This window comes from Erpetoichthys calabaricus, chromosome 5, assembly GCF_900747795.2.
Source record: "Erpetoichthys calabaricus chromosome 5, fErpCal1.3, whole genome shotgun sequence".
In the NCBI taxonomy this organism is placed as follows: Eukaryota; Metazoa; Chordata; class Cladistia; order Polypteriformes; family Polypteridae; genus Erpetoichthys; species Erpetoichthys calabaricus.
The window spans coordinates 154,772,671-154,792,059 of record NC_041398.2 but is presented as its reverse complement, the minus strand read 5'-3'; the positions used below and the strand labels follow the sequence as shown (position 1 = coordinate 154,792,059).

General features: G+C 38.5%; 1 protein-coding gene across 1 annotated transcript in view; it reads left to right on the top strand.

Annotated features, from left to right (window-relative positions):
* The window catches only part of dctn6 (dynactin subunit 6), a 143,450-nt gene that overhangs the window by 63,039 nt on the left and 61,022 nt on the right, over window positions 1-19,389 (top strand). Inside the window, exons 3-5 of the mRNA XM_028802151.2 lie at window positions 4,701-4,806; window positions 4,913-5,001; window positions 14,662-14,709. Of these exons, the coding sequence (XP_028657984.1) occupies window positions 4,701-4,806; window positions 4,913-5,001; window positions 14,662-14,709 (243 nt within the window). The remainder of the gene's footprint in view (window positions 1-4,700; window positions 4,807-4,912; window positions 5,002-14,661; window positions 14,710-19,389) is intronic.

Below are 19,389 nucleotides of genomic sequence, written 5' to 3'. Positions count from 1 at the left end.
GGCTTCATACACTATATAGTAATAATAATAATAATAATACATTTTATTTATATAGCGCCTTTCCCATGCTCAAGGCACTTACAGAATAAATAAAGAACGGCAGAATATACAGTATATAGCATTGTACAAACCAGATAAATAAACAAAGAAGATTAAGACAGTAAATTCTGAAAAAAAAAAAAAACAGACAACATAATTGATGGTCTAGCACACACGTACAGGTTACATGAGCATCTTGACAGAGAAGTAAACTGAGAGAAAGGTAATAAAGTCAAGTAGAGCTAAAAGCCTTCCTGAACAGATGAGTTTTGAGTTGTTTTTTAAAGGAATTCATGGAGTCAGCTGACCTGATTAATTTTGGTAGGTCATTCCAGAGTCTGGGCGCTATACAGCTGAAGGCCCTGTCACCCATGGAGTGTAGATTAGTGAGGGGCACAACAAGATTACCAGAATCAGAGGACCTTAGTGGGCGGGCAGGCACATAGTGATGGAGAAGGTCACTGATGTAGTTTGGTGCGAGGTTATTTAAAGCTTTGTAGGTTATTAGTAGGATTTTATATTCGATTCTGTAGGACACAGGGAGCCAATGAAGATGGAGCAGGATGGGTGTGATGTGCTCGCTGCTGCTGGTTTGAGTAAGGACTCTTGCAACTGAGTTTTGAATAGGCTGGAGCTGTGATAGAAGATTAGAAGGGGCACCTGCCAGTAGGGAATTACAATAATCGATGCGGGATGTGATAAAAGCATGGACAAGTTTCTCAGCATTAGAGAAGGAGAGGAAGGAGCGAACACGGGATATGTTACGGAGGTGAAAGTAAGAAAGCTTCTTAATGTGATTTATGTGGGCGGAATAAGTGAGGGAGGAATCAAAAATGACACCAAGATTTTTTACAGTAGAGGCAGGTCTGATGAGATCACTGCCAAGATGGACTGGGAAGGAGCTCATTTTATTAAGTTGCATTTTAGTCCCAATTTGCAGGAGTTCAGTTTTATTGCAATTTAATTTTAAAGAGTTCTGCTCCATCCAGGTTTTAATTTCACTAAGGCAGGTTGTGAGCTGAGAAAGCTCTGATGAAGTTGCACTTTTAACATTGAAGTAGAGCTGAGTATCATCTGCATAAAAATGATAACCCAATCCATAACTACGGATAATATGGCCAAGGGGAAGCATATAAATACAGAAAAGCAGAGGACCGAGGACAGAGCCCTGAGGGACTCCTTGTGTGACTGGCGCTGAGCTGGATCTGCTGTTGCCAAGACTAACAAACTCTTGCCTATCAGTCAGATAGGACTTGAACCACTGGAGGGCAGTGCCAGAGATACCCAGCATGTTCTCCATTCTGGACAGTAGGATGTCATGTCTAACAGTGTCAAATGCTGCACTGAGGTCTAACAGAATTAATATGCTAGTTTGTCCAGAGTCTGCTGCCATAAGCAAATCACTGGTTACCCGTAGCAGAGCAGTTTCACAGCTGTGCCGCGCCCTGAAACCAGACTGAAAGGGTTCCATCAAATTATTAGAGGTTAGGTAATTGGTGAGTTGGGAAGCTACAACACGCTCAAGAACTTTTGACAGGAAAGGTAAGTGGGAAATAAGCCGGAAATTGTTAAGATTGTCAGCATCAAGGCCAGACTTTTTTAACATTGGGGTTACAGAAGCAATTTTAAAAGTGAGCGGCACAGAGCCAGTGTCAAGGGATGAGTTTATTATTGTTGTAACAGTCGGGATTATGGCATGAAGGCAGGATTTAAGTAGTGTGGTGGGGATGGGGTCCAGTACACAAGTAGTTGGCCTCATCTTACAAAGCAGGTTATTAACAAACGCAGATGTGACTGGTGAGAACTTAGAGAAGGAGCTGGATGGAGTGGGAAAACAGGGAGAGATATAAACAGATGATGTATTTATGTTAGTTAAATTATTTAGATCTTTAATTTTGTTATGGAAAAAGTGGAGGAATTCCTCACAGACTTCAGTAGAAGAGGTAGTTGGACCAGATGCGGGTTCGAGTAGTTTATTAACTACAGGGAACAAAACCCTTGGGTTATCATGGCCACTTTCTATTATTCTGCCATAATGGGTGTTCTTGGCAGAAGTTAGTGCTTCTCTGTAAGCTCTTTGGTGGTCAGAGAAAGCCTGGATGTGCACGGTGAGGCCAGTCTTACGTGACATTCTCTCAAGGCGTCGGCCAGCTGCTTTCATAGATCGCAATTCTGAGTTATACCAAGGAACTGAGCGTTTAAAGGAAACCTTCTTATGTTTTAAAGGAGCTGTTTTATCTAATGCTGAGTGAAGGGCTGAGTTATAGTGGTGAACAAAACTATCTAGTGTTGGTGGAATAGGTGCAGACAGTAAAAGATCAGAAATGGATCCAGAAAGGATAGAGGGACAGATATTTTTAAGGTTTCTGTAAGAAATTTGTCGTTTACAGGTAAGAGGTGGGAGAGGTAATGAGACAGTGAAAAATACTGCTTTATGGTCAGAGAGTCCCAAATCAGTGCCGTAAATGTTGGCAACAGATAGTCCAGAAGTGCAGATCAGGTCTAATATATGACCACCAGAATGGGTTGGAAAATCAACCTGTTGTGTCAAGTCAAAACAGTCCAGTAAGGACAGGAATTCATTTCTCAGTTTAGATGTGGGGGTGTCAATATGGATGTTGAAATCACCAAGAAGGATAATTCTCTGAGAGTAAGAGCTTAGGTGGGTCAAAAGTTCAATCAGATCGGATAAGAAGGATGCATTGTATTTTGGGGGACGATAAAGAACAATGAGTGAGACAGGACCTGATTCCGTTGTTAGTTTAAGAGCCAGGCACTCAAAAGACAATGGGCAGTCAATTGGGATTCTTTTAACGTTTAAGTCTTCTCTGATAATTACTGCCAGCCCTCCGCCTTGTCTTGAGCTGCGAGGCTCTGAGTGGAAAGTGAAACCAATTGGAGTCGCCTCTGTGAGACACGCAAATTCATTCGGTTTTTGCCAAGTCTCCGTTAAACACAGAATATCAAGTTTGGTGTCAGTGATGAGTTCTGACAACACCAATGCTTTGCCATTAAGAGACCTCGAGTTAAACAGTGCAATATTACATAATGAGGCTTCTTTCTGCACAGAGCCGCAATCAGGGTTTATTTCCACATAATGCAAATTTGGCACACCGACAATTCTATTTCCAGGGTCATGAGAAAGACGGCGTATTCCTGAGCAAATGCTGCCGGTGGTCTTTTCATTCGCAGCCCGGCGGTGGCGGCGACCTGACCCGCGATGTATATATTTCGGGCGCTGCAAAATACCGGCGTCCTTTAGGATGTTGCAGTCAGACCATTTGCTCTGGACAAACTGTTTAATAAGAAGGAGTTTGTCATGAGAGTATTTTAGCATGATGCTGAGTAATACTTATCTGAATAGCAGTGGAGAAGCAGCACAGCACAGTGGAACCGGTAGGACAGGCGGGTGTGGTAGCGTAGGTGAGCGGCAATAGTAAAGCTGCAGAAAGCATAGCATGAGGAGGTAGCAGGAGTTGGAGGTTCCAATACACAGCCACAGACAGTAACGCTTGGTAATTTCAGGCGTGATCGCCCCGGAGCCAAAAGCCAGGTTAATAAGAACATCAGATCAGTTCCCAGTCGTAGAGTACTGTAGGATGAAACGGGAGCAGATCAGCAAAGCGAATTAAATATAATCACGGAGACAGATCATCCCGAAGTCCTAGATTGCCAGGCACAAAGAAATACTTGAAGGTTCTCATCCCGTGATCCACAGACTCAGCTGTTCCCAGTCAAAGTAGAGTCCATAAAATCTGTAAATATAAGCCAAATCCATACAATTCGAGTCAGCTGTATCCACGAACTATACGTACAATAAAAGAAATAAAACAACGTAAGAAAGTGTAGAATTAGGCGAATTTTGCGAAAAGTGTTGTTTACAGGGAGGAGCGGCAACAACATGCGTGCGCCAGCGTCCCCTCACCTGCCAGAAGTATATGCCTACATTTTGTCATTTACTACTAGAATATGAAAAAAGTTTCTGTTTTAAAAATGTGTTTACACAGATTACTGTAGAAACGGAACACAAATGAAATGCGTGTGTTCCAAATAACGATTTATTATTTCCATTCTAAAACTCCACTTCACTCCCAGATAATCAATCAAGGCATGAGCTGGGAGAAATTTGTGCACGTTCTAAGTCAGTGGGGGGATGGAATAGCCGGCTACTTGCAGCTTGTACATTTAGATGACAAAAGACGATGGCAGAGAGGTGCGAAAGGATTTAAGAAGCGATTTAAGGTGGGACGGATCTACGAGTTTTTTTGTTGGCTGTGGTAATTCTAGTGTTAAGCAGCAAGCAAGTAAGTTGTATTTGTTTACTTTTGTATATGATGTATAGTCTCTCATTTTCAACTCAACTCTTGAACAGGATTCCATGAGTTGTCAAAAGAAAAAAACTGAGCGGTTGTATTTATACTTAATGTTCAAAATATTAGTTTTGATGTAAAAACTTGTTTTAGATAAAGATAATCTATGCCAATATACTTCCAAGCCCTCTCTGGACAGGGTTTAGTTTAGAATATGAAATGTGGCAACTCAAAGTTAATTTTCATTTATCTTGTTATTGTTATAAAGCATATTTTGGAAATGTATTATAAATAAGTAACTGGAATTTTAAAATATTTGCATTTTAATATGAATTCAAAATCATATTATAGGACCCAGAACAGTTGTACATCCTAAAGCGCGAATTCTTGCTGAAGCAGGGCCAATAATTATTGGAGAAGGCAACTTGATTGAGGAGCAAGCAGTTATCATTAACAGGCAAGTGTGTTATTATTTAAAATAATTACCTATTAAGATACTCTTACTGAAAATATTTTGTTTGTTTTTTTTATCATGTCTTAATTTAATCTGATTATTTTTACAGCTATCCCGAAAATATTACCCCAGATACTGAAGACATCCTTCCTAAAACTATGACTATAGGAACTAATAATGTTTTTGAAGTTGGATGCAGTATCCTTTTGGATTTAAAAAAAGAAAAAAATTGTTTCTCATAATTACATCTTTTTAAAATGCTGAAGTACTCATGGACTTTGTCTTTTTTTTGCATGAGCTTTGGTGTTTTATTGTTTTTCTTTTTTATACCATGTATATACCAAGTTCCTTTGTGGAACTTAGGTGTTTAAAATATTGTGTAAGGGATGACAGGCTTTTAAACATGTCCTCTAAAGGAGAAATAATAAGATATAATCACTTTGAAGTAATGTGATATATGTTTGTTTAGTGTATTAGTCTTGGTTATCTCAACTTCTGCGAAAAACAGAAATCTAACTTAAGTGTTTGTGGTGATTGTCCTCTCATATTCTCCACTTTAAAATTCTATTCAACCGTATTATGTTCCCTGAAATAACCTTGAGTGGCAGCCATATGAAATATTTCATTAAACTTTGTGCTAAATAATGTGTACTATACATTAGTGCTGGGTGGTATACCGGTTCATACCGAAAACCGTTTTTAATTTTTTTTATGATATGGATTTTTCTTATACCGCAACACCGGTTTAAATTGCCTAAACGACGTTTGGAACGTGGCGCAGTGGGAAGCTGTTCAAGTGGGGACCTTTTTCACTGCTACACCGCTAAACACAGATTTGTTGCACTAGGGCTCTTTTTCACTGCTACACCACCAAATAGTGGGCGGTAGCATAGGAATGCTGCGTGGTGAAAATGGACAGAGAGCTGAAAAAAATGAGTCACGTCTGTCGCCTGGAGATGCTTTAGTTTTAAAAGGTCAGATGTGTAAATACTGTTTCTATACTCGGTGCCGGTGCCTCCTCTTAGTGCAGAGGAAGTCAGTTTAAGAAGCTCGGGGAACACTTAACACAAAGCATTTAATGTGCTACATTAACTTATGACAGGGTTTGAGAAAATCTAGTAAATTAAACAATGATTTTAGGATGAAGTTTAGTTTGCGACATTCTACTTTAATTATAAAGTAAACTATGAGAATAGAGTGGAAATGTCGACTTTAATCTCGACGTATAGTTTTTTTTTTTCTTCCCTGTGTCCGTATTTTTTTTTCATCACCGTGGCCCTAATACGATTCCGTAGGGCTATACCACAAATACAATTATAAATGTAAGTTGCAGTTGTATTATTTATGTATATAGCTTAGCTTGAAGCAAGGTCCATATTAATGCAGTTTGCCTAAATGATAGTTCAGTTGGTAAAGATGTCATCACCAAGATTGCACTTGTTTTATTTTATTTTAATTTGGTGAATACTGTGTAATGCACCTGGACTTTTGAAGCCTTGAAGTAATAGTGCAACTATCAGTAATAATACAATTATTTATTTTATTGTTATTATTTATTAGTTTAAATATTATGCAGTTTAATGATGGTAAAGTTGTTTAAAAAGTCACTTTAACGTGTCAGTGGACAGAGATTGTTAACATTAACAGAAAGTGTAGTTGTTTTAAAAAAAATATTTATTTATTCATTTTCTAAGACATGTTCAGTGCAATACAACTTTTGACAAGCACTTCTGGATATTTTCCTAAGTCTAAATACCTCTTTGGATGGTTGAAAATATGTTGTAAAAATTATAATTTAAGTTTTTGCAAAATTTGTTAAATAAAAAGGTTCTATATTTTGACTGCATCTGTCATGCAATGTGATTTCCTTCTCTTCATTAGTGCCACCCCCTTGAAAAGTATCACTTTATGGGGCAATGCAAACCTGTATTAATACTTGTGTGCACATTAAAATGTTTTTTTTGTACAATGTACAGTGCTCTTGACAGTGGAATAGGTTATTCTTAGCCAGTAATTGCAGTGGAAAATGTGTTTAACATCCACTCATGCATGGGAAAAAAATACCGTCAAATACTGTGAAACCGGGATAATTTAGAAAAATACCGTGATATAGAATTTTGGTCATACCGCCCACCCCTACTATACATCCACTTTAAGATAACTAGAATGTACAGGAACCTAGTTGCCTTCATGTACACCTCCTTTGTATGACGTATTTTAGAGTTTTAAAAGAAACACATTGGCTGTAGTTTGTAGATGTATCTTTCTTCAATTTAAAATTCTTAATTCAGAAAAAAGATTGGCCTCATAGTAGCCATTGCTATTGTTTTGTGTCCATTCCTTTCATTTTTTCAGAGTTTAATGAAAATATGTGTTCTATTTACCAGCTTGTTGTGCACCAGGCTCTGGAAATTTAATGATGGTTATGGAGAACTTTGTTTTCATAAAACAATGCTTAGAGATAGAGACAGGGCCTGAGGACATTGTTGTTGTTAATAGGTCTGACACAGCAGTTCTGAATCATACTTGAGTAAGAAATCTACAAAGGTGGACGGTAATGTCTACATTTTGTCAATTATTACTAAAACATGAAAAACGTTTCTCTTTTAACAATATGTTTACATAGATTGTAGTAGACACAGAACACACATGAAATGTATGTATTCCAAATGGCAATACAGTCATCCCTGCACCTATCGCGGGGGTTACGTTCGAGAGCCCCCCGCGATAGGTGAAAATCCGCGAAGTAGCGACCTATATTTATTTTATTATTTATACATATTTTAAGGCTTTATAAACCCTTCCCACACTCTTATAAACCTTTCTCACTCTCTTGTTAACCTTTCCCACACTCTTATAAACACTTCCTATGCTCTTAAACACTTTCTACATTCTTAAACACCGCAGACCAACACTGCATGCAGCGATCAGACATCGATGTGTCTGCACTCGCTTTGTTAAGGGGGGGCAGCTGAACTCGCGCTGAGCATAAATGGACTTTGTGCTGCTTCTGCCAAAATGCCTGCTTGTCGCTCTGCGCGTTCGGAAGGAGGAGGAGGAGTGGGGGTGTGTGAGGGCTGAACGCACGTTCGCTCAAACCCCCCCTCCCTGGAGGCGCAGTACGCTCCTGCCACTTCGCATTGTCAAGGGGGTGGGGAGCTGAATGAACTCTAAGGAGAAGTGGACTTTGTGCTGGCTTTGTGCTGCTTGTTGCTCTGCGTGTCACTAATTTAAAAGCCTGTACAGCACCTATTTTCCTGTCTCACTGTCTTGTCTTGCGTGAAGTTAAAATGTTTTATAATAGTGAGATGTTACTCATATCCTTAGCCCCACATCCACATATCATATGTGTTAACAAAGTGTGTTTTATAAGTTTACATGTGTTTAAAGCATGTGGGATGGGTATTTTAAGGCTTATACTATAAAATGTTTATTTATGTGGTCTTTCTATATCGCGGATTTTCTCCTGTTGCCGATGGGTCTGGAACATAACTTCCGCGATAGGCGGGCAATCACTTGTATTTAAAAACCCGCAAAGTCGTGAATCCGCGAAAAGTGAACCGCAAAGTAGTGAGGGATTACTGTATATTATTTACCCTCTACAACTCCAGACACTTCACTCTAAGATAAACACCGAACACTGAGAACCTTCTTTGCGAATTGAGCTTCAGTGGTGGGCGGGAGGGAAGGGATAGCAGGCTGCTTGCTGCTCTTGCTGATCAACACATTTACAACCCAAAGGACGCTGACGGAGAGGTGCGAAGGAATTTAAGGTGGGCCGGGATTACAAGTTTTTTTCGTAGGCTTTGTTAATTCTAGTGTTAATCTTCTTTTGATTGAACTGAAAAGGCTCAGCTGTCTTAATCTTCTTATAATTCATATCTTGTATCCCTGGAATCAGCCTATTTGCTCTTCTTTTGACTTTTTGCACCACTGCTATGTCCTTTTTGTAGCCTGGAGACCAAAACTACACCCAGTACTCCAAATGAGGCCTCACCAGTGTATTATAAAGCTTGAGCATAACCTCCTTGGACTTGTTCTTTATACATCATGCTGTATAACCTGACATTCTTTTAGCCTTCTCATAAAGTGCACTTTTGATTTTCAGACCTCTCATTGTGTATTTAAACTTAACATTTTCTCTTCTAACATGTAATACTTTACATTTACTTACATTAAATTTCATCTGCCACAAGTCTGCCTATCTCATATCCTCCTAACTTGGTGTTATCTTGTGAATTTCCCCTTGGGATGAATAAAGTGTGTGTCTGTCTGTCTGTCTGTCTATCCATCCTATCTATCCTATCTAATCCTATCCTATCCTATAAACTTAACCAGCTTGTTGCTTATATTTCTATCCAAGTTCTTTAAATATATTAAAAAAATATCAGTAACCCCTATGGATCACCACCCTTAACACTAGAATCCTTGAAGCCTACGAAAAAACATATGCATCAAGGGTTTATATATGTACTCGATAACCTCCTTAAGAACCTGAGGGTAAATATTAATCTGGTCCTGGTGATTTGATTGATTTCAGCATATTTAATCTAAGTAGTTTATCTCCTTCTACAATTTCCAAATCACTCAGTACATCCTTATTAGTCCCTTTTACTGCAGGGATGTTATCTACTTCCTGACACGTGAAGACCTCAGAACAATGCAAGTTTAGAGAATCGGCTATTTCACTGTCTGTATTTTGTTAAATTTCCATTTACTATTCCTGTGGCACTTTGCCTCCTCCTTGACTATTCTTTTACTGCTAAAATACTGAACGAATTTCTTTGGGTAATCTTTTCTCTCTAACTGCCTTTTAGCCTCCCTAATATCATTCTTAATTGCTGCTGTGACACCCCACTACACGTAGTGGCAAGGTTGGCACCAGACTACATAGTTGGGTGTCTTGTAGTTTGGGACTGGCCAGGGTCCAAATCGATTGTGGCAGACATGGAGGCACAGACACAAAAGGGTGTTATTTCAAAATAATAATGAGTTATATTTACAGGTGCACAAAAAAGAAACCTCAAAAAGCAATATCTCGTTCAAAAATAGTGAAAAATATTTGCAGTTCTTCTTACCAGTACCAAAATGAAAATAATTAAAAACAAAAATTTGTATATACACAAATCTGTAGTCTTCCTAAATAAAGAAAAACAGTCAGGAAGAAACTACACAAAAGAAAAGTTATTTACAAAAAGAAAAAAAAAATAGTGTATATACAAAAAAAAAGACAAACAGTGCAAGGCAAACCCAACCTATAAGCTGCCTCCACCAAACAATGCATCAACTTGGAGATCTATACTTATATGCAAAAGAATTTACATACAAATAATGCACAAGAAACTATGCTTGGTGTACTGTAAAAACCGCTATATCAAACTCACATTCTATCTGTCCGAGTCCAAAGATTATCCCTAGAGACAGGAAGTACCTCTTATACCTGGGAACAAAACTTCCAGCCAATCTTGCGACACACCACTCTCTTCCACCTATAGCGGCAGACGTGGGTACATTCTGTGTATGTGCTATGCCCAGTTCTTTCAAGCCCTATAATAAAAATCACCACAGCCGTGCAAGCAAGCACACACAAGTACGAGCACACCACCAGACAAACTGATGCCTCCTTCAGAATGTGACTTTTTTTGGGACTTTGTCTTGGGATTCCCTTCTCAAAACAAATCTATGCATGTCTAACATTAGTAAATGCTCGTCACTTCTAATTTGGATCACAGCAGGGGCTATGGAGACATCACCTTTTTGATGGGCAGACACGGGGCGCCCACCGGGCTTGAAATGGACGTGCACTCACCCTATCGCCAGCGCTGCACCTCACGACCTGCCGGAGTCAGTTAAAAATTCTTCTGGAAATATCCCCCCTACGCTTTGTCAATTTAAACATGTAAGTGCTATAACATTTTTTTTTTCCTATGTGTAAGTTGTCTTTACACTACTCTTAGATCTTTTTCTTTTAATGTGGTAATGCCTGACAGATTACCACAATTGCCTTCATGTTCTCATGTGCCCTACAATTCACATTGAACTTATTTGTCTTATACCCCATATGAAACTGCTTTTCCTTTGCCAGCTTCATTTTTAACTGTTTATTAACCCACTGTGAAGTTTTTTTTTTTGTTTTTTTTAAATTCCTACTAATTCAAACTTTAGGTATATACCTGTCCTGCATTACATGTAAACATTTATAAACCTGCTCAGCTGTCCTTGACTGTCTCCACATTTAAAAGCTTATCCCAGTCTGTCCTCCTAAGACTTTGCCACATCTGCTCAAAATTTCACTTACTGAAGTTAAACTTAACTGTTTTAGTCGTTGCATCTGCACACTTTCAAAACACTGAGAATTCAACTCACTTGTTTTATTTTTGATACTTCTTCATTAAGGCAGGCTATTTTTAACGTGTTACTCATTTCACTTTGATATGTAAACATTAGATTATAATTAAAATTACTGTACATTTTTATTTTTGCACTATCATTTGTATTTTCATATACAGTTCTAAACCTGGCCTGTCCTAAACTCCCTGCCCCCAACCATACCCTAGTTTAACACTAGAATCCCTGGAGCCTACAAAAAAAGTCCGTAATGCTGGGCCACCTTAAATTCCTTCACACCTCTTCATCAGCATCTTTGTTTTGCAATCGTGTAAAGCAGCAAGCAGCCTGCTATAACACCAAGCCCCCCTTCCGACGCAGATGAAGTTCCCCTAGCTCAAGTCTGTTTATTTGGGTGTAAGGTATCTGAAATTTTATCAGGTCAGATTGGGGAGCATGCACTGGTAAATAATATATCTTCACACATTATACATACACTTCAAGTCAGCATTTTATTAATTATTACTATAACATTAAAAAAGTTTGTTTTATTTACGTGTTCAACATTTCTTGCCTCGCATTTTCTGTCATCCTACATTTGCTTAGATCTTTGTAGACATGGAACACACATGAAATGTATGTATTCCAAATAACAATATGTTATTTACCCTATACAATTCCAGGCACCTCACACCCAGATAAACAGACTTGAGCTGGGAGAACTTCAGCTGCGTCGTTGGGGGATGGGATAGCAGGCTGCATGTGCTGATTGACACATTTGCAAAACAAAGACACTAATGAGGATCTGCAAGGGAATTTAAGGTGGCCTGGAATTACGACTTTTTTCGTAGGCTTCAGAGATTCTAGTGTTAAACAATCCTTGACTAACCTACTCATATGCCTCCCAAACACATTGGTTGCTCCCAAGGTTCAGATTTAACCAGTCATGATGGAACAGGTCACATCTGTTCCAGAATGAGTCACAATGCCTCATAAATGTATACTCTCCTACGCTACCCCAAGATTTGAGTCATGCATTTAGCCTTCTAATCTCCTCAGGCTTACCTAGACTGGCGCATTACACAGCTATAACTATGGAGAAGACTACCTTGTCAGTTCTTTTCCTCAGCCTGGCACCTATCTCTTCAAATTTGGATCGCAGAACTGACAGAAAACCCTTATGTATGTCATTTTTCCCCGACATTGACAAGGACAACTGGAACTACCCACACTTTGGCCTAGAGCCTATCAGGCCTTCCGGAGGGGTCTCCCACCTGTGCACCCAGAAGGCAACACAACATGCAAGACTGTCTGTCCCTGGAACAAATCTGCTCTTCAGTCCCCCAAATGATTGAGTTCTGAAGTTTTTACTACCTCTCTTTTTCTGGGAACTGGTTTTGTGGTGGCCTGTTGGGGATCCTTGTGCCTGTTTACCACCTCAGAACGTTCAGAGACACCATCTGGCTCTGCAAGGACCTGAAAATGGTTTGACACTTCCGGTTCTGGGGTTGATGGTACCAGACAGTGTGAACCCTTGTGTGCACCTTGTGACCATGACCCACCTGTCTGGTCTGGACACTCCTCCTGTCCCACCTTAGGGGTGCCCACTCTCTCTGTTAAGGACACCTGGGCCAGGTCCACCAATTCTCTACTACAATGCAGACCAGCCATCTCCTCCAGTTCAGTAATCCTGAGCTCAGAGTGCTGGATCATCTTGCATTTCCTGCAGATGTAGCCCTCATAGAAGTCTGGCTCCTCCTAGCCATCCTCTAAAAAGTCCAATATCTAACAGGACTTGCATTGCACTGGCCTCATTATTAAATTAAATTAATTTAATTTTGTATTACTAAAACCGCTTAATTTTTTTTTATTAAAAAATTATATGATTTAACTTAAATGTTAAGATTAGAAAAATGTAATCAAAAGAATTTGATTAAAGAACTGCTAAATTATTCTACTCCTTCCAATCCCTTAAGCTCCTGTAATATTTTCCACTCAATTTCCTGCTGTTTGTCCTTCCGTGAAGTTAACTTTACTTTTCTCTGTTCTACTAACTTTGCTCCTTACGTTAAAGCTCTTAACTCGTATCATTTGTATTCCTTTGTATTAATGAATCCATGTTCTGTTGCCTTCTTAACTCCTGTACTTTCCTGATTGGTAAAAACTGTTCAGTCAAGTAAAATCTTTTACACACTTTTTCGTTCTTACTAAGAAAAATTTGCTTACTGAATATGTGCTGATAGTTAATTTCTTACTGACGTGTCTGCTCCTACAGCCGCTTGTCCATGATCGGTACCTTAACGCTAGCCACCTGCCTATGTACCACGGAGCCCATCTCTTTTTATCTCTCTGAAGTTAGCTGCTGCCCTTTTTTCCCCACTAACGAAACAATGTTTGTTATTTATAACTGTTCGTTGTAGAAGCTACTGCTTCTTACTGCTCTGCCTCCCTGACACTTTGAATACAAATAATAGTTTGGAATGCAAATAGTTAGTAATGCTACCTCATTTTTTCAAGACACATCGAGCTTACTTTTAGTACTTGTCTATGGAGAGTGTGCAAGATTTTTTTTTATTTTGTGTTTTCATGTTTTTCCTCGAGATAGCCCAAATTTCCTAGCATGTTCCAAACACATCAAACAGAAATTACAGACTCTGATTTGTTCTGGCATGAGTGAGTGCGTTTTTGTGCGAGTGTCTCTTGATTTTCTGGTTCTTCATCCACTACTGATTCCAGTCTTGGACCCGGCTCCCTGCATTCTCAGAAGATGATGGATGCCTGCCTATATACCAAGTACAATGCTTTTTTGTTTCAAGACATCAAGTATTTGTTCTTGGAATGTAGTACTAGGGTGTTGTACCATGTTAGCCATTATGAATGTAGAGAAAAGCCAGCAAAATGACACCTTTTATTGGCTAACTAAAAAGATTACAATATGCAAGCTTTCGAGGCAACTCAGGCCCCTTCTTCGGGCAAGATGTAATCATTACATGTTGCCCGAAGAAGGGGCCTGAGTTGCCTCGAAAGCTTGCATATTGTAATCTTTTTAGTTAGCCAGTAAAAGGTGTCATTTTGCTTGGCTTTTCTTGGAATGTGAAATGGCCATATTGTGTCTCAAAGCGTGGTGCTCTAATTTGGAAGATCTGGTAGTAAGAAGTTGCAACTCATTTAGTTAAGAATCTCAAAATGCTTCATTGTCTAATATGGCAGATATTTTCATTAGACTAAATCATTTTGTCTACAGTAAAAAAAAATGGATGATAGTATTGTATGTTAATAGTGGAGAGAATTTTTTATTCACTAAATTTTCATTTTAATCATGGATTGCAAATAAAGAACAGTGATGATAATCACAGTGCTGTTAAATGATTTCACAGCAAAAGATCTAATACAGTGGTATTATTTAATTGCCATTTTATTATTTTAATAGTAGATGTACTGTAATACTATTCCAAGGTAGTAGTATGTTCTGGAGATTTCAACATTAAAATTTCAAAGCTAAAAATTATTCCCTTAATTAAGTTTATACAGTTACTCAAGCAATGAAGATCGGTGATAACAATGTAATTGAATCAAAAGGTAAGCAGGATAATGTCATGCTATCATTTGTGGATTTATTGTAAGACACATATAGTGTATTTGATCTGAATATTTCTTAGTTCGTTAAAGCTTTTCCCCCTTTACATGTCCGGGATCTGGAGCAGCCCCAAAAGTAGCTCAAAGCTTGAAACCACAGTCCTTTTTCTGCATCGCCAGCCCTTATTTATTAAAGGATTAGCCACTCAGAACTCATTTTAAATAAATACTCCACCAAAAGTGATATTTTTTTACATGTTGCTTACCCTGTGTAGTTTGTAGTGTTTGCCTAAAAAAAAAATTTAATCTTGTCTTTTCATGCTGATTGAAGATTAAAAAATGTTTGATATATGACAGAAGCTCTACAGTGGCAGAAGATGTGAAAAACATCTAATAGATAGAAGAAGAAAAAAATATCTGTGTTACTTGCGTTGTGTGATACACATGTCAGTTATCCAGTCGTATGCTCAAATTGTGCAAAACTCATGCTTTTTGCTAAAATAATGTTAAATACATGCTTCCGTAATAATAAGAGCATGTCATAAACAGGAAACTAAATCCTTATGGGAATGACTTTTTGAATTCAATTCAAGAATCTTGACAGATGAACGAAGCTTTAGTTTCCTGTTTGTGATGTGTGCTGATTATTCTGAAAGGATATATTTATTTTAGCAAAAAAAAAACATTGTGTGCACATTAAGCATATAGCTGGAGAACTTGCATGAATTATTTGACACGACTAACCTTACATTTTTATTTTCTTTTTTTCCCCCATGATTTGTCATTTTACAGCATGTATCACTACTGGCTTTAGTTGTATCATAAAAATTTTAATGTCCATTCTGCATGAAAACACAAGATTAAATTTTTTTTCTCGGCCACAGCTGCAAACTACTTAGGGTAAGTAACCTAAAAAATATGTAATTTTTGGGTAGAGTATTCCTTTAAGCACAGTCTACTATGAGGATCTGCTAGTCTCCTGTAACATATTCATTATAATATGTAGCAAATTTTGTAGCCTACATACCTGTCTGTATCTTGGTATAGCATTTATTTTCTGAACCTGCTATGATGGAAAACCTGGACTTGAATATCTGAACAAACAGTAGAACTTTTTTTCCCTTTAACTCTACTGTGATTAAACTTCTATGCCCATTGTTATCAGGCATTTCAGAATTATTCGTAGGAACTGCACTAAAAATCTGACTATGACAAGAATTTGTCCTAGCCCAGACAAAGACCGGAGAAGTAGCTGTGAGGTGTCCTAAGCCTGCTACCAACCAGACGTAAGAGTTCATGTTTGAGAATGCCACTAAATAGCAGGAGAAGGAGTTTTGTAGTTTCCTTGGAAATCTTGATTACATTTTGTAGTTTTCTGATACTACCGCTAAGGTTTCACCACAAAGATGATAATAATTACAGTATGTGCCATAGCTGGCAACAGAGAATAGAAGAGCAAAGACTGTGGAATTACACATATTGTGATTCAAGAAACTACTTAATTCTTTAGTAGGGTAAATGTCCTGTACCCAGGCATTCTAATAATATGCCAATAAAATTACTTTGAGAAGTTTACAGAGGTGCAGTGGAAATTTTTTTAAGTGATCCAGCAGGTGGTATAACAGTTGTTTTTTTACATAGAACCTACTCACAAAGTATAACAGAGATATGAAATATAAAAGCAAAAGCCATTAGGAAATTTCAAGCAAATTTGTGACGAGAACAAGCCATGAAGCCCCAATGAGCTGATCCACCCCAACCACCTAGATTTTCCAAATTGACATTGTAGTGTGTCCATGGCTACGCAGCAAGAAGTAATTTTTTCCGGCTCAATGAGTGTGCATGCTTGCGCAGCTGTGGGAGGTTGGTGGAGTGATTGAGACGGAGCGCACCTGCACATAACGATGTGATCTGTCTTGATTGCTCCATTAGCTTTCTGTGGTTATCAATTGCATTCACTTACATTAAATTTTATCTGCCACAAATTGCTCAAGCCTTTATGCTGTCCACGTCCCTATGCAACAGTTTAGCTGATTCTAGATGATCTGCCCTTCCATCTAGTTTGGTGCTATCTGCAAATGTTAGAATATTCTAAACGAGAATAGGCCATTCAGCCCAAATAAGGTCACCAGTCCTGGCCACTTAATTCTTCTAAAAAAACATTTAAGGTTAGTTTTGAAATTTCCCTAAAGTTAGCTTATTCCAAGTGTCTATGGTTCTCTGTGTAAAGAAAAACTTCCTAATATTTGTACAAAATTTACCCTTAACAACTTTCTAACTGTGTCCCTTTGTACTTGATGAAGTCATTTTAAAATAACAGTCTCAATCCACAGTACTAATTCCCTTCATTATTTTAAACACTTCAGTCAAGTCACCTCTTAATCTTATTTTGCTTAAACTGGAAAGGCTCAGCTCTTTTAATCTTTCTTCGTAATTCATCCAACGTAGCCCTGGAATCGGCCTATTTGCTCTTCTCTGGACTTTTTCTAATGCAGCTATATCCTTTTTGTAGCCTGGAGACCAAAACTGCATATAGTAATCAAGCTGATGCCCCTCCAATGCATTGTAAAGCTTGAGCATAACCTCCTTAGACTTGTACAGGGTGAGCCAAAAAGAAGTACCACATATCAAATGTTTTTTCTACAAAAACAAGATAAAATGGATTTCATTATGACACAAGAAAGGGTGTACAAAATAGATTTTTTTCACTCTGTGTTAAAAATGAATGCTTGCATGACTCATTCAGGCATTTCAAGGGGAATAGCGGCGATTTTGTGACAAATAGCATCCTTGAGGGCTTCAAGGTTTTGAGGTCGGTGTGTGTATACCTTCGACTTGAGATAGCCCCACAAGAAGAAGTCACATAGAGCAAGATCAGGCAAATGTGAAAGCCACCCGAAATCGCTACACAGGGAGATCAGCTTCCCTGGAAACATCTCCCGTAAAACTTGCATGGATCTCCATGCCGTATGAACTGTTACTACATCATGTTGAAACCAGGAAGCCACCACATCCATTTCTTCCAGTTGTGGCCTCAAAAAGCTATCTAGCAATTCAGTGTAATGTTCTGAAGTGACAGTGACAGTTGCTCCCCCCTCCTCAAAAAAGTGTCTACAATGCCCAATTCTGCAACGGTGCACCAAACTGTAACACGCTCATGGGCAGGGTTCTGTGATGAAGTTCACGAGGGTTGGTTTCAGCCCAGTCGTGAAAGTTTTTTGCTTATTTATGCAACCATTCAAATGGAAATGTACGTCGTTGCTGCAAATGACAATGGCATCTCGATGAATGGTTTGCAGAATATTTGTGCACAGCTCTCCCAGTCTCTTTCAGTGAGTTCCTGCACTACCATCATTTTGCATGGATGGAAATTAAGGTCCTCATGCAAAATCCTCCTCAAAGACTTGTTGGAAATGCCTAAGGCTGATGCATGTTTGCACATTGAACATCTAGGATACTGCAAAATTGATGCCCTTACAGCTTGAGTGTTTTCAGGTGTTTATACAGTCCTAGGACGGCCTGGAGATTTTTTGTTCAATGTTGTACCCATCTGTCTACATTTAGATGGATTTGTTGGTTTTGAAGACCACTTCGACAACAAAAGCACAGTGCGCACTGGACCAGGGCATGTTGTCGACTGAAAACTACCAGGGATTGCCTATCAAAAGACCCCCAACCCACTTGGCTGCCTCAACCTCACACGATGACCTTGAGAAATGTGGTACTTCATTTTGGCTTACCCTGTACTTTACACACCATGCTATATAACCTAAGATTTTTAGCCTTCTTAATGCTTCTGAGCACTGTCTGAAAGTCCACTACAACTCCAAAATCCTTCTCATAAGGTCTACTCTTGATTTTCGGACCTCCCACTGTATATTCAAACCTATGTTTATTTAATGCTTTACATTTACTGACATTAAACAGCATCTACCCAATTCTGTATGCTATCCAGGTCCTTCTGTAATGATTCAGTGGATTCCAGATTACCTGCCAATCCACCTATCTTGGTATCATCTGCAAATTTAACGAGCTTGTCACTTATATTCCTATCCAGATAATATATATAACAACAACAACATTTATTTATATAGCACATTTTCATACAAAAAGTAGCTCAAAGTGCTTTACATAATGAAGAATAGAAAAATAAAAGAGAAAATACAAAATTTAAATAAGATAACATTAGTTAACACAGAAAAGGAGTAAGGTCCGATGGCCAGGGTGGACAGAAAAAACAAAAAAAAACTCCAGATGGCTGGAGAAAAAAATAAAATCTGTAGGGGTTCCAGGCCACAAGACCGCCCAGTCCCCCCTGGGCATTCTACCTAACATAAATGAAAATAGTCCTCTTTGTAGTTAGGGTTCTCACGAAGTCACTTGATGCTGATGGTCATACAGACTTCTGGCTTTTAATCCATCCATCATTGTTGGAACATCATGGAGCTTTGGGTAGTTGCGCCACCACCAAAAGGACACCGGAAATATAAAAATACCAGTGCCCCTGGTTACCAAGTACCTCCCTAGTACTTTTGGGATTTTAAAGACTTTTTCAAACATATAAACTTCAATAAAGTACAAATTAAAAGCATTGGCTGATTCACTGTCTGTATATTCTAGCTCATAATACGATTTGCCTCCTTCTTGATTGTTGTTTTACTACTAAGATATTGAAAAAAAACT